General features: G+C 47.9%; 1 protein-coding gene across 6 annotated transcripts in view; it reads left to right on the top strand.

Annotated features, from left to right (window-relative positions):
• Positions 1–15352, top strand: part of NADK (NAD kinase) — a 412984-nt gene that overhangs the window by 377308 nt on the left and 20324 nt on the right. For all 6 annotated transcript variants that reach the window (XM_078642447.1, XM_078642449.1, XM_078642451.1 and 3 more), the window contains 2 exons: positions 1073–1172; positions 2008–2165. In XM_078642447.1, the coding sequence (XP_078498573.1) occupies positions 1073–1172; positions 2008–2165 (258 nt within the window). The remainder of the gene's footprint in view (positions 1–1072; positions 1173–2007; positions 2166–15352) is intronic.

Here is a 15352-nt window from a genome sequence, read left to right as displayed (position 1 = left end):
CCATCCCTGCTACTCTACTAGTAAATACCAGGAAAGCACATTTGGCAAAAGAATTATTTTTTTTCGATATATAAAGATGTATCGTTAGCATTATATTTAGACGTCAACAGCTTTGTCAAGCCCACGTACCCTACACTATGGCCATGCCTACCATTCTAATAGCAAATTCATCTACAGTTTTGACGAAAAATTGTCATGAACTGTGGCTGTACCTCCTGTTCCGACAATAAATGCCTCTAAATCTGTTGATGCAAAAACAACAATTGATGGTCAGAATGCAGAACAATGTCATACATTCACCCCAGTACAGAGATCTAGGCATAAATCCATCGCTTTTTAGCTCACCATGCCATTCCAGCTTGGACCCAGCCGTATGCAAATCAGTCTTGACAGGTGAATTGTGTGGGTGCAAAATTGGCAGAAAAATTAGAAGTTACTTCTGGAATCCAGTCTGGAAATTCTCGGTTCCTATTGCATCTACCTGTTTCTGAGGCTATAAATCAGAATATCAGGGTGTTTCCCCAGCGTGGAATTATTGATTGACGCAGAATACGTACATTTCAGGAATACTGCTTCTGCACACTCCTTCTGCTCATTCACACTGATACCAGGTATAATGAAGGATTGTTTTGTGTTTGCACATTGAGTATTTCCTTTTTTGTTGGCAATTTTATGTTTCTTCTATTTTTTAGTAGCTACTTTATTCTGTTTCCAGATTTTGAGTGTAAAATATAGAGTGCAGCATGCCTGTCCCTGTTATGAATTTGAATTTTACTGACCAACATAATGAAGATTATTAATCCATCTGTCAAAGGTTTGATAACCTTCTCAGAGAGACCGATAGGTGTTCTAGGAGGAGTTTGGAACTTTTCCTGTAAGACTAGTTGCGACCCGGGAAGACTCAATGCATGTCTAGCTCATCTCTCAGGCTTTTCTCTAGTCTACTGACCTTTCCAAGACTGGTACCTGACAGGATCTTCTCATTTCCCCTGCGTGCATTACATAGTTTCTTCTTTCTTTGTGTAAAGTTGGATGTCTACCTTTTCTCATGACGTTTACTATTGTACTGCAGGTCCTCAATGAAGTGGTTGTGGATCGGGGACCCTCTTCATATCTGTCCAACGTGGATGTCTTCTTGGATGGACATCTGATTACCACAGTTCAAGGGGACGGTATGAGACTTTTCTCAATCAGGACGCTTGTATTGACCGTTGGTGGACATCATTAGTGAGCTGGCAAATTCTTTGCTTTTATGTTAGTCCTGTAGTCCCATTTTAGGGCTTTTTCTTCTTAGATTGAGGGATGATCTGCAGCACATAATGTAATTGTGGTTTCGGGACCTTTTTCTGTCTTAAAAGTAAACAGAGCAAGGGCTGGTAGAATTAATGGAATTAGAAAGAGGGTCGAAATGGCACCCTTCAGTGAAGTCTTTGTAGACTACATAATTTGTTAAACTCGTTAGTCATCCAGCCCTGACCTCTCGATGTACCATGCGGGAGAAAGGGCATTTTGCACATGGAACTCCCTGCAGATACTCAGCTCTAAAATATAGTACAACCAGCTCCCACTGTATCTGGTGACACGCAAATAATACTGACAACTGTGGCAAAGTAGTGAGGCCAAAGACCGAAGCAGTTCTCCCATGTATTTCCAGCCCCTCTCCCCGTGTATTTCATTTTCCCTAATGATCCAGGTGAACTGAACCATGACCTCGTTTTTCATCCGGGCCATCTATTTGATTGCCATAGGTAACTCAGTTGGCCCACGTAACCCCACACAACTGGGCCAGTTGAAGTGACTGCACATTTGCAGCACAAGTCTGTCACTTCCGAACAACCCCACATCTTCTAACCCATAGTGTGACACTGTATTGGAATGCTTGCGCTAGAGAGGAATAAGTGGCTATCTGTGATCTTTGACCCTTGAGAGGCACAGCAGAGGTGTTTCAACTTGCCAGGCAACAGAAACTGATCAACTGTAAGTTTCTTCTTCTCATTTTTCCCTCAGGAGTCATAGTATCCACACCAACTGGGAGCACAGCATACGCAGCTGCTGCAGGGGCCTCCATGATTCATCCGAACGTTCCAGCAATCATGATCACCCCAATCTGTCCTCATTCTCTGTCTTTCCGGCCCATAGTTGTCCCTGCCGGTGTAGAATTGAAGGTAAGATGAATATTTGTGCCTGTTGTAGCACTGAGCAGAACTCTGGGTGATGTGCGTATCAAGTCTGTAAAAATGTACAGGAAACTGGCTAATGTTATTATAAGACTAATGTATAAATCAGTTTATATCCGTGTACACAAAGCTCTGCCCATGCAATACGAGCTCTCCTGGATGGGCCCTACTGCTGGCCAATGTTACCTACCTACCAACCAAGATAGAATCTATCACTGAACGATTCGATAATACCTGTTGTAGCCTCCCCAGTCCAACTGCTTTAGATGAGATAAAAGAGTAACATACTACCTTATGAAACTTCCTTTGCAAATCTCGCATTCTGTGGCGTTATACACGAAACATTAGTCTTGATGGGTCTTGTCAAGACATTCATTTGAGTCCCTTTATCAACTTACAAATGATCAGACACTGCTTTTGTTTGATTTAAATACATTGTTTAGTTATAACAAGTCCTCAGGATGTTGAATAATCAGAATAATCAGCCACTTTTAATGCACGCTGGCTTGGCCTGCCTGATGACCGTGATTCACAATGTACTGGACTACTGAATTTTTTTAATTGATTTGCACTCACTGGTTGCTATCATGGGCATGCTTGAAAAAGTAACAACCTAGATTTTAAGACGAAAAATAAAAACAGAGAAATAAGAAATGAAGAACAGTTTCACAAATTATATCATTACTTGGGCACCTGCATAACCTTGCATTGCAAATTTCACCAGTACTGCATTCTGTAAAGTACCAAACCCCAACCCAAGCCTCGTGCACAAAGATAAGATACTGGAAAGGCATCATGTCCAGATATATTATACACTCCCATAAATGTTATCTTTCAAGTGATTGAGATCTTTGATAGTCTCGCAGACTGCTGGGATCTTGCTAAAGTTCAGTTTAATTGCAGAGTTTTGACAGCAGTATTCTCTCTTGCAGATCTCTTGAGAACTGCACAGTAGATCCGAGTGTTCCAATTCTTGGATGTAAGACTCCTTATGTGGGCTAGCGAGAGTGGATGTTTAGAGCTTGACTTGCCCAAAAGATCTTTGATGGCTGTTTCATTAAGAAACTACTTGTGGTTAAACCTTATTCTTATCCTGAAAATTATTAATTGCAATAGAATGACCGCTTCGATGTCGCTTACTCTTAGTCTAGGATGCAAAGTCAGAATGGAACTCCAGTGATTTAGAGGCAACAGATAACTCAGCACACATAGTTAATGACGTTAAATAGCAATGCCCCCAACATCTGACTATCTAGAATACTGATTTGACATTCTTATTGTAGGAAAGTAGGATCTGCTTTTTATGGGTACCCCAACTTTTTGCTTGATGTTGCATTGTTTTTGACTAGTCTGACTGGGATTCTGCTTATCAGGACCCCAGTCTATCTGCTTTCTCCTTTAAATGGACATACATCTACTTTGGTACACTCTAGATTGGATACTGGGGTACCTTTATAAGTCCCTAGTATATGGTACCCATGTACCCAGGGCATAGGTACCTCAGAGGCATCCCATGGGCTGAAACATGTATTATGCCACCCATAAGAGGCCATGCAAAATGGAACTACAGGTCTGCTACTGCAACCTTTGTAAGCTGGTGCTTGCACCACTTACTTAGATATAGGTTCACTATATCTATTGGGCACTACACTTAAAACTTGTAAGTCACCTCTATAGCAGGCCATATCAATCCTGAAGGAGGGTGCTGGGTTTTATGTGAGAGAGCCTCTCTGCCGCATTCGGAGACCATTCTCCCAGGTTATCTGTGACTTAGCCGGACATATAGGTAGAGGAGCATTATAACCTTGCGGTAAATGCTATCTCGAAAACGGCTGCATAGAAACATATCGTGTTTGGTATCAAACACCTTGGAATCATACCTTCACACCGGTAACCGGTGTGGAAGGTATGATTCCACCCTTCTGGAGCGAGCTTCGTGGGGTCACAGGTCTATCTGGTGCCAGCCTTCTCGACCCAGACAGCACAAAATGGATGCTGCCGACCAGAGACACATTTCTGCCCTCCTGCTGCTGAGCCAAGCTCGAGCAGAGGAAGGCAACACACGAGGCATCCTGTCACAGGGAGGTGTGACCACCTCCCAGACAGGATATATTGTATTAGGGCTGGGTGGGTGCAGTCTGAGAGTGCCTGAAAGTCTGCACCTGGGGCACATTTGGTGTGCCTGTGCATAGTCCAGTTCATACCAGTACTGGGAGCCATTGCATCCTGCTCTGGCACAATACTGGACAAAGGACATTGGAGTAAGCTCCCCTCTCTCCTGCCTCTCCCCTAGGAGGGTCTCCTGAATCTGTCCAACCCTCTCCAGTTGGTACAAAAAGGCTTACCTGGCTGTAAGACTTTAGATTTTACGTGGACAAGATTCTACAATAAGAAGCCACTGACCTTCGACCGTTTGGACACTCTTGACCTTGACGGGGCTTGACCCCCTTTCCCTCCGAAGCTTTGTCTGTTCCCTTGCTCCATACAGGCTCCGTGCAGGACCTGTGGTGCACTAAGGACAACTGAAGAATCTCCCTTGGGGTGGAGTCACTCCCCTGCCGTGCCGACACCTCAACGCAACTGACCGGTTTGCTGCGCCAGAGTTCCTGCGGACTCCGAAGATCTCAGCAACACAGGAGGTGGGTTACGAAGGTCTCTCTCAGCAAGTTTGAGGCCAGTATCCGTCGTGGGGACTGCATAACTCGAACCCTGTGCACCGCATCCATTTGCAGTTGCATATGCTTGTTGGCGATTCTTGAGCTTGTGCATTGGACTCTGTGTAGGCCTGACCCTGAGCAGTATTTGCACCAAAGAACTCCAGCCTCCTCACACCGAGTGCTCCGTGGGCTGGTACTTTGCAATCTTGCTCAAGGTCCCCTCCAGACTCCTGGTCATTCGGCCTGTGGGTCTTCCTGAGGGTCATCTTCATTTCTTTTGGGCTTTCCTGGTTGCTTCAGATGTGCCCCGACTCCACATTGCTTGGTGAGTACCATGAACCTTGCCAGTCCACATCGTAACCTGTTTGACCTTCTGCGTGGGTTGCTTTTGCTAAGGCGTGTTGGTGCTCTAGCCAGACACCCACCGCTCAGCACTCGTCATTCTTCGTGGGACAGCTCACATCTGGCTCCTGGTTGTCGTCGACGTCTCCTCGTCCTCGTGCCTGCAGAGTCAAGCATCCCTTCGCACCTGAAGCACCCAACATCGGTGGGCATTCTTCTACCAAGCCCCTGGTCACTCTGAAGTGACCCAGACTCTGTCCCTTCTGCTTTCAGGTTCCTTCTTTCCAAAATCCAGGTTTGGATTCCTCCGGACCCTTTTCACCTCCATGGCAGCAGTACTTCTTCACAGCCCTCCACTGAGAACGACGGCGGTTTCCAACACCAATCGAGACCTATACACCCGTACTCTGGTACTACAGTATCCACGAGTGGGGTGGCTCTCTAACCTCTTAAAGTTCCAAAGGGTTTGCTCGAAGTCCTCCTAGAAGGGTCCTTAAGCTTAAAAATTGCAACTGCGACTTCCTCATAGAATTGTACGAAGGCAGCAGTCGTGTTAGCACACTGCACCCGTCTTCCGTGGGGTCCCTATCTACTCACCTTGGGTGGTTCCTTGTGGTCCCAGAGATTCTACGTGCTAGAGACCTTGTCTTGACCTCAGTCGTGATTGTTATACCACTATTTTAGTATGTGATTTGGTCTCCCCCTGGAGACCACTGTGTATTGTGCTATTAAACTGTTCTATGGATCTCGTATTGTGTGCTTTGTGTTCTATCCTCGTGTAGAGGATTGTAGAGAGTGTTATATTAATAAATACATATTTTTATATAACTACTCTGTGGTTCTCCTTTCATTTGATTAATTTAGGAGGTGATATTTTGGTAAAACAAGCTGGTTTACATTCCTTCAAGATTAAACCTGAAGGCTGCACTCCACAGCTACCACTAGGATAGCTTTCTAAACCTCTGACCTCATACATCATAAGGGTCGTTTGGACTGGTGCAAGGTTCCCACTTTAATTAGTGGACATCATATACCAGGCCAACTTCTCACACTTACTATTATTCATGGCTTTGAAAACTCAGCCACTGAAGGATTTGCTGAAATAAGGTACGAAGGCAGTGGAGAAGATCATTTAATTTTAGCTTTTATAGGCCCTATAAATGTCGCCCTGATTGATTGTGATATGTGTGGTAACTCCTGCTAGCACACATTTCACAATTACAATTTGTGCAACAAACACTGCAACCCTTTATTTTACTCTGGAAGTCTGGCCAGGTACAAACTGCCAAATATACTTGTGTGACAAATGCTTGATAAATAACGGGACGGGACATGTAGATTTTTGTGCAGCAAGGACCAAAATATGCATGTTATGCTTCATTTTAGGGAAACAATCATGATTGGGCGCTAATTATCATACATGATAAATTCTGATCCCTTCTGTGTAGGAAAATATTGGGTGCCGCAAATATCACACTTTTATTTGGGGCCTGTGAGCCGGCGCCTCCCACCTGCCAGAGTTGGCAATTCATCTTTTGAGACAGTCGCTATCCTACTCGTGATCATTCTTAAGCCCATTGCTGTCACGGGTGTAGATTGTAATAAAACTGATTCATCTTCATAGAGTGATCGTGGAATGGAAACACAATCCAGGTTCCCAAACGGCTTTTGGTCATCTAAACTATTAATTGATTGAATAACTTTAGTCCCAAAGTGCACCTGTCTCAAAGCCCTTGGTGAGGAATATTTCATCCTGCATTCTACTCTTTACCTGCAATAGAGTTTAGCATCATGTTGATACACAATAGGCAGCTAATGTTGAAGAAGTATGTCTGATATCCTGCAAGTTGCAAAGATCGGAGCAATTTGATACAGTCTACTTCTTCAAATGCACACACACAAGAATGGAAGATATATTTATCCTTGTTCCACTGTATTCAAGTATACAGTTGTGTAATTTGTATTTAGTGTGCCATCCTTGACTGCCAACTACCTCCCTGTTGAGATCCTAAGTCCCTGCACTGTGCCACCTGCTGTGTGATGTGCCCTGTGAAGCTCCTTGCTCAGGGAACAGCAGATATCTCATCCTGTGATTTGGAGATGCTCAGTTGATCAGACGTGCATGTGGTTTGTGTCATATAACCAAACCAGTTGCATTTCTTACCCATTATGTGCAGATTGTTTGGCTTGCATGAGCAGCTGATAGTCTCATGCTAATGAGCCAGCCCCTCAGAGCATATCTAGCCCCTAGAAAATTTGGAGGGGTACGCACAGCCAGTCCCATGATAACTAACCAATCCTCTAAAGTGGTACCTTCTCTTTAATGGTGATATCAGATATCCTATGAGAATGGTAGTCACCGTGCATCTCTTCAAGATGGAAATTCTTCCAGTAAGGGCCTTTGCCGGGCTTTAGCTTTCTTGGCACAGCTGAGCAAAGAATGTGTCACTTCTGTAGTAGGGGATCTCTGTGTATAGTCATAATCTAGTGAATAGTCCCGCCCATGTGCGCGGACCCCGGAGCAATCAAAAATAATCTCTTAAATTGTCAAAAAATGCAGAACTGCACAGACACTTAAGAGAGAATTTAAAGACAGATAATGCAGCCTATATCCCCAGGCTACACTGTCCAGTACTTCAACTAGAAATTCCACCAAAAATCCACAAACAGCGCAGCCTGTCCAGGTTTTTTTCACATAGAAAAACTTGCTTTTACCAGCATAACCCTCAGGAATGATAGAGAGGAAGAAGTGGACAGACAAGCCCCATAGGCTGCCATTATGTGGCTCAAAACAGGATACTGTGCCTTTAAGAGAACCTTCCAGAACTCTCCCAGTATCCCAGAATGCACTGCAGGTCCCTTTTACTTTCAGTTCTTGTTTCCTGCTCCTGCAAGCAGGACCCTGGAGCATTGAGCTCTCCCTTTTCAAGGGTTTAATTGGTGATTTTTTTCACTTTTTCAAGTTTTTTGAGTGCTTTTCTTGAAGTACTTTGGTGTTTCTTCCTTGTGTGTGTCTTAGTGCACTCTTTATTTGTCAATATGCCTGCATTGTTTGACAAATGCCCAGAGTGCTTGAGGAAGAAGGCCAAGTCGGACCCACACGAGGTGTGCATCATCTGCCTTCCCTCATCTCATGTCCCAGAGGAGTGTGACATCTGCCAGGGCTTCTCTAGCAGGACCCTGAGAGATAGGATGAAGATCAGGCTCCAAGGCCTGGAAGACAGAAGACTGAAGGCACAAGGTGGGTCTGTAAGGGCTTCCTCTGCCCATGCTGAGGCCTCTGGGGGGCTCCCCAGGGGCAGGAAGACCAGCAAACGTCCCCATTCTCCGTCGGCGTCGATTGCACCGACTACATCGTCGAGAGGGATGACTACAGTCTCCCCAGGGCTCTGGGTTGAAGCGGCGTCGACGCTCGGCGTCGAGGGAACTGAATAGACCGCCGTCGAGATCACCGGTGACGATTTCGTCGGCGTCGAGTAATCGACGTCGAGAGGTGGCCCGGCGTAGGCGCTCGCCGTCGATGCGACACCGCCGTTCGCCGTCGGCGAAGAGAAGGAGGTCCTCGTTGAGGGGATCCTTGACGACGAGGAGGACGTCAAAGTCACACAGGCGTTCGGCGTCGAGGAGACGCTCGCCTTCGAGACAAAGGTCGAGGCGAAGGCGTTCACCGTCGAGGCGAAGGCGTTCGCCGTTGAGGCGAAGGCGTTCGCCGTTGAGGAGGAGACGCTCGCCGTTGAGGAGGAGACGCTCGCCGTTGAGGAGGAGACGCTCGCCGTCGGGTCGAAGTTCTTCGACGCCAAAGAGGCGCAGAAGGAGTTCTGGGCCAGGAGTCAGTCTAGCTGGCGGCAGGTGCCGATAGGGGATTCTCCAACGCCCCAGCCTAGAAAGGAAGGCAGATCACCGGGCTCGGTGTACTCTGAAGTGTATACGCCTTCTAGGCCGAATTCGGTTACGCCCCCTCTCCCCTTGCCCAGGGGACCTCCTCCACGGGCTCCCACCCCGCCTCCACTTCCACCTCATCCTCATCCTCAACCTCAGCTTCCGGCTGACCAGCTTCCTCCGAGGACAGCTTCGCTGCCTCGATATCCGTCACCCCCTAAGGGGACCCCTCGGCCGAGGGCCCCTGCCGGGCCCAAGTCACCCGCTCCTGTGAGGCCGGCGGAGCGCCCGAAGCCAAGGAGGTCGCGATCTCGCTCCGGTCGGAGGGGGAGATCGCGGAGTCGTCACAGGTCCTCAACGAGATTAAGACGGCGTCACAGGAGGCGAAGATCATGGTCCCGCACGGACTCTTCCGGGACCAGAACCTACTCACCGACTTTGTCGGAATCCCCGGGGACGAGAGTGTCTCTGGTGGACGACATCAGCACATTCCAGGATGTTCTCCTGAGGGGTGCAGCTAAGTTGGGTATCACGGTGACGGTGCCTACTCCCACGACATCCGTGATTTTCGAGACACTGCATAAAAAACACCTGTCTCGACCTTTACTGCCTCTAGTGCCAGGATTGGTAGAGCCCGCAGAAGAGTTGTTTCTCACCCCTGCGGTGACGAAGGCCGCTCCCTCCCGGCTCCTTAAGAAGTACAGGGCTCCGGATTCTGACCCAGCTTTTCTTCGGATGGATCCGACTCCGGACTCTGTCATAGTGACGGCAGCTAGGAAGCAACATGCCACCTCCCTGTCTTCTACTGTACCTCCTGATAAGGAGAGCCAATGGATCGACTCGGCAGGCAGAAAGGTCTGTGGGACGGCCTCTACTGCGATGAAGGCGGCCAGTGCTGCGGCTTTGCTAGGGCGATACGATCGTGCCTTATGAGAGTCCCTCCAGCAATTCGCTGAGTTCCTTCCCCGAGAGAAGAAAGAGGACTTTCAAGAGATCCTGAAGGAGGGGATGCTGGTGTCGAACCAGCTCATCAGCGCGGCTGCTGATACGTCTCTTCTGGCGGCACATGGGTGCTGTCATGGTGTCAACCAACGACGCCACGCTTGGCTTCGACTTACATCGCTCAAGCTAGGAGCTCAACAGCGGGTGGCCAATCTGCCTTTCTCGGGGGAAACCCTGTTTGACAAGCATGCGGATGACGAAATGGCCCGCATGAAGGCGGAGGCCGAGACCCTAACGGCGGTCGGGTTGGAGAAGCCCAAGGAGAAGGCCTACCGCCCACTCCAGAGACGGTTTGGGGCGCAGGGCAGAGGGTGTTGACAGACTTCGGGACAGCAGCAACCACAGCAGCAGCAGTTCCGGAAGCCCTTCCAGAAGCGCCAGAAGGGTAGAGGCGGCCAGCAGTCCGCGACAGCGAACAAAGGCCCAGCTGGGTCTCGACCCTGAGCGGTTACTTCCCCTACATCTGTTACCCACTCCAGTGGGGGGAAGCGTTCAATTTTTTCTGGCAGAGTGGAGAAAAATTACTCAGGACAAGTGGGTGCTGAATATTGTTTGCAATGGATACAGTCTTCGGTTCACCAGCCCGCCGCCATCAATTCCACCGGTCAGCTCGCAGTTCGCAAGAAGGACAAGAACGAGTTTAGGCCCATTCTGGATTTGCAACAAGCAAACAAGTGGATTCGCGGAGAGAAGTTTTGCATGCTGTCGTTGCATCGGATTTATCCTCAGCTGCAACGGGGAGACTGGCTATGTGCTATAGACCTACAGGATGCGTACTTCCATGTGCCCATTGCACACAAACACAGGAAGTTCCTGCGATTCCAAGTCGGCGCCAATCATTATCAGTATACAGTACTGCCATTCTTGCTGAAATCTGCGCCCAGGACGTTCTCGAAGTGCATGGCAGTGGCACACCTGAGAAAGAACAAGGTGTTTGTCTACCCGCACCTGACCGATTGGTTGATCAAGGCCTCATCCTTCTCGGAAGGTCAAGCGCACTTCCAGAAGACGTGCGTTCTCTTGAACAAGCTGGGGTTGCACATCAACATGTCCAAGTCTGTCCCAACTCCGGTCCAGTGCATTCAGTACTTGGGAGCCTCCATCAATACGCTGTCAGCAAGCGTGTCTCCTTTGGAGGAGAGACGATTCTCACTCCTTCGGAAGGCTCAGGCTCTTATGACTGCTCCATCTACAACAGTGAGGACGGTGTCTTCTCTACTGGGGTCGATGGCCTCTTGTATCTTCCTCACGCCACACGCACGGCTGCACATGAGACCATTGCAGGAGTGCTTGGAGGATCAGTGGGATCAGAGGAAAGGTTCTTGGGACGACAAGATACGACGGTCTCTGCATGCTCTTCAGTCTCTGAAGTGGTGGTGTTCAGCGGAGAATCTCCTCAGAGGGGTTCCCTTCCACAAGGACATTCCCACACAGACTATCGTGACGGATGCTTCTCTCCATGGCTGGGGGGTGCACTCCGGAGACTTACAGATGCAGGGAACGTGGTCCCTGACGGAGTCCACGTTTCACATCAATTTCCTGGAACTCAGAGCTGTTCACTTGGCACTAAAGGCCTTTCATCCGTCCTTCCAGACCAACCCTCTGCTTGTGCAGACGGACAATACGACCACGATGTATTACCTCAACAAGCAGGGGGGCTCGAGATCGCGCACCCTGCCGCAGGAGGCGCAGGCAATCTGGCACTGGCTTCTTGCCAGAGGAATGACGATAACGGCTACTCATCTGCCAGGTGTGCAGAATGTTCAGGCAGACGCGCTGAGCAGACTGATTCAGGAAAACCACGAATGGGTCATAAACGACGAAGTACTAGGAGAAGTCTTCGCAAGGTGGGGGACTCCAGACGTAGATCTGTTCGCCACCGCCGAAAACAGCAAATGCCGAGATTTCGCCTCCAGGTACTACCAGCAGGGGACGCTGGGGAATGCGTTATGGATCAACTGGTCGAACAGCTTTCTGTACGCTTTTCCACCCATTCCACTGATTCCGGCGGTGCTCATCAAGCTGTCCCAGTCCAGGGCGCGGATGATCCTGATTGCCCCGGAATGGCCCAGGCAGTGGTGGTTCTCGGACCTGCTTCACCGGTCTCTCCTTCCTCACATACAGCTGCCGTGCCGGCCGGACCTTCTCACGAAGTTCAGGAGGCAGATGGTGCACCCCAACCTCTCGTCTTTGAGTTTTGCGGCATGGCTCCTGAGATAGTGCAATATGGCCTTTTGAATCTACCAGAAGATTGTATGGACATACTGAAGGAGGCTAAGCGACGTTCCACTAGGACTTCATATGCTTACAAGTGGAAGAGATTTTGCATCTGGTGCAAGTCCAAGAACTATGACCCAACGACGTGTAAGGAAGATGTCATCCTTCCGTATCTTCTACATTTGGCGCAGTCTGGCCTTAATGTCCATTCCATTAAGGTTCATCTTGCTGCGCTGACTGCCTACAGGAAATGCCCTTCACAGACTTCCTTCTTCCAGATCCCTGTGATCAAAGATTTTTTGGAAGGCTTGAAGAAAGTGTTTCCTCCTGTCCGGCTTCCTTCGCCTTCATGGGAATTGAACGGTGCTGTCCAGATTGATGAAGGAGCCTTTTGAACCTATTCATAAGGCTTCGTTGCAGCTTCTGTCCTGGAAGGCGGCGTTCCTCGTGGCCATTACATCGGCCCGCAGGGTGAGTGAAATTCAGGCGTTGTGTTGCCAAGAACCTTATACTGTATTTCATGCTGCTAAGGTTGTTATGCGTACTCACCCTAAATTTCTTCCAAAGGTTATCTCTGATTTCCATGTGAACCAGACCATAACGTTGCCTACGTTTTTGCAGAATCCTTCATCTCCGGCGGAAAGGTCTCTGCATTCCCTAGATGTTAGGAGGGTATTGAAATTTTATCTGGATAAAACCAAAGATATTCGTAGGTCAGACCAATTGTTTATCAATTATGGATCAGTCAGGACCGGTCTTGCTACCTCGAAACAGTCCATCTCCAGGTGGATTGTGTCCTGTATACAATTGTGTTACCATAAGGCTAATAAGACCTTAGGGGGTAAGCCTAACGCTCATTCCACCAGGGGCAAAGCTGCCAAGACGGCTTTGCTTCGTAATGTTCCTATTGCAGAAATCTGCAAGGCGGCCACTTGGAAGTCGGTCCATACCTTTGCTAAGCATTACTGTCTGGACACTGATGCCAGGACAGACGCTCAGGTTGGGCAGGCTTCGCTGCGAAATCTGTTCGCACAGTAGTGGTGTTATTCTTTTTCTCCACCGCCGCTTTGGTGTGGGGATAGGCTTGCCATTCTATTCACTAGATTATGACTATACACAGAGATCCCCTACTACAGAAGGAGTAGTTTCTGTCCTGTAACTCCAGTTCTGTAGTAGGGGTATCTCTGTTATAGTCATAAGCGCCCGCACTCCTCCCCGGTGGAGAGAGATATATTCATGTAAGGAATGCTACAGGTCTGGCGTGTTACGCCTTTAAAAAGAACTGAAAGTAAAAGGGACCTGCAGTGCATTCTGGGATACTGGGAGAGTTCTGGAAGGTTCTCTTAAAGGCACAGTATCCTGTTTTGAGCCACATAATGGCACCCTATGGGGCTTGTCTGTCCACTTCTTCCTCTCTATAATTCCTGAGGGTTTTGCTGATAAAAGCAAGTTTTTCTATGTAGAAAAACCTTGACAGGCTGTGCTGTTTGTGGATTTTGGTGGAATTTCTAGTTGAAGTACTGGACAGTGTAGCCTGGGGATATAGGCTGCATTATCTGTCTTTAAATTCTCTCTTAAGTGTCTGTGCAGTTCTGCATTTTTTGACAACTTAAGAGATTATTTTTGATTGCTCCGGGGTCCGCGCACATGGGCGGTACTATTCACTAGATTATGACTATAACAGAGATACCCCTACTACAAAACTGGAGTTACAGGACAGAAACTACTCCTTCCCTTTGTTCGGGTGTGGGCAAGCGACATACACTCAGATACATCTTTTGTACAGTTGAAGCATCCTGCTGAGCTGCTTGAACCTGTTCTGCGAGGGAAACACTAGAGCCCCTCTCTGCTCCACTGAAGAATGTATTCATCCACTTTAAATAAACAACTACATAAACTACAATTTTCTGTTTATGAAATGCAAAGAGAGGAGTTGTACTCGTATGTTCAGGCGGTCATAGGGGGAACGGAAACTGTAGCGTCCTCCCCAGCCCCAGAGCATGTAGATAAATACCCCGCACATGGAGCTCTGGTTTGTACGTCTTTATTTCTCCACATACAGTCACACACTGCTTCTCTGATTATATCATAACTGTTAATAACCACACTTGACACCTTCCAGGAGGTTACATAATTCCTCTGTTGAGTGTTCCAGAACAGCCGGGAGCCTAGTGCAATAGTCTCACAACACTACATCTCCCCCTTGTTAAATAAAAAGTACAAACAACATTACATCATATTTCTTCAATAAGACGTCGAGGCGCTTCACACTAGTCGGCCAGATTGAGTGGCATGAAGTGGTTGAGATGCTCTCTGTTCATGCACCGATGTTACAGGTTATAATGATTGGTCTGGACTATCAGATGTGGTCGTCTCATTCATAATTGCAGGAGCTGACGATCGTAGGGGTAGGTGCTTAAAGTGCGTTGAGTCCTGTGTGATGGACTGTCTGTGACGATGGGCCATCACCATGTGTCCTTTGCACTTCACAACCCTCAGAAGATCAACAGCAAATGGAGTGTCTGTTTTCTGCTTTCGTTTCTGCTTGACCAGGTCCAAGTCCCCCGTATAGAAGACTGTTTCCTGGGCTCGTCAATGGCAAACGACGTGTGCTTTCAATTTGCATTTTTTTAGAAGAGTCTGTGACGCAAACCTTATTAGCATTCAAAGATCGGTATACTGTCCACTGCGGCCGTTTGGTTCTGATGGCTCTCTCGAATAGCAAGGTGGTGGGACTTTCACCAGTTGTTTGCACGTTTGTCTGATGTATGGACATTTGTCTTCATGTGGAAATGAAAATCCCCATCAGAAACACACCTTTTTCTTTTTTGGAGACGTCGACTTGCATGTATCTACCTTGTGCTGGTGCTTACTTTTCCTGACCAACGCTGGTTCATTTTTCGCTGTTCCAGCTTTCATGTCAGCAGCTTGTCGATCTTCGACCCTAGCAGCCATTAATACTTTCGCCAAACTGAGCGTCTCTTTCAACATGCATCTTCTGAAGGAGTCTAAAAGACAACCATTGATGACTCGGACACGTATGGCTCCTTCATCATTGAATTCACTAAACTTGCAGTG

The sequence above is a fragment of the Lissotriton helveticus genome, chromosome 5_1 (assembly GCF_964261635.1).
Source record: "Lissotriton helveticus chromosome 5_1, aLisHel1.1, whole genome shotgun sequence".
Classification (NCBI taxonomy): domain Eukaryota; kingdom Metazoa; phylum Chordata; class Amphibia; order Caudata; family Salamandridae; genus Lissotriton; species Lissotriton helveticus.
Note: the sequence above shows the minus strand (reverse complement) of the source record. Positions and strands in the feature narration are given on the sequence as shown.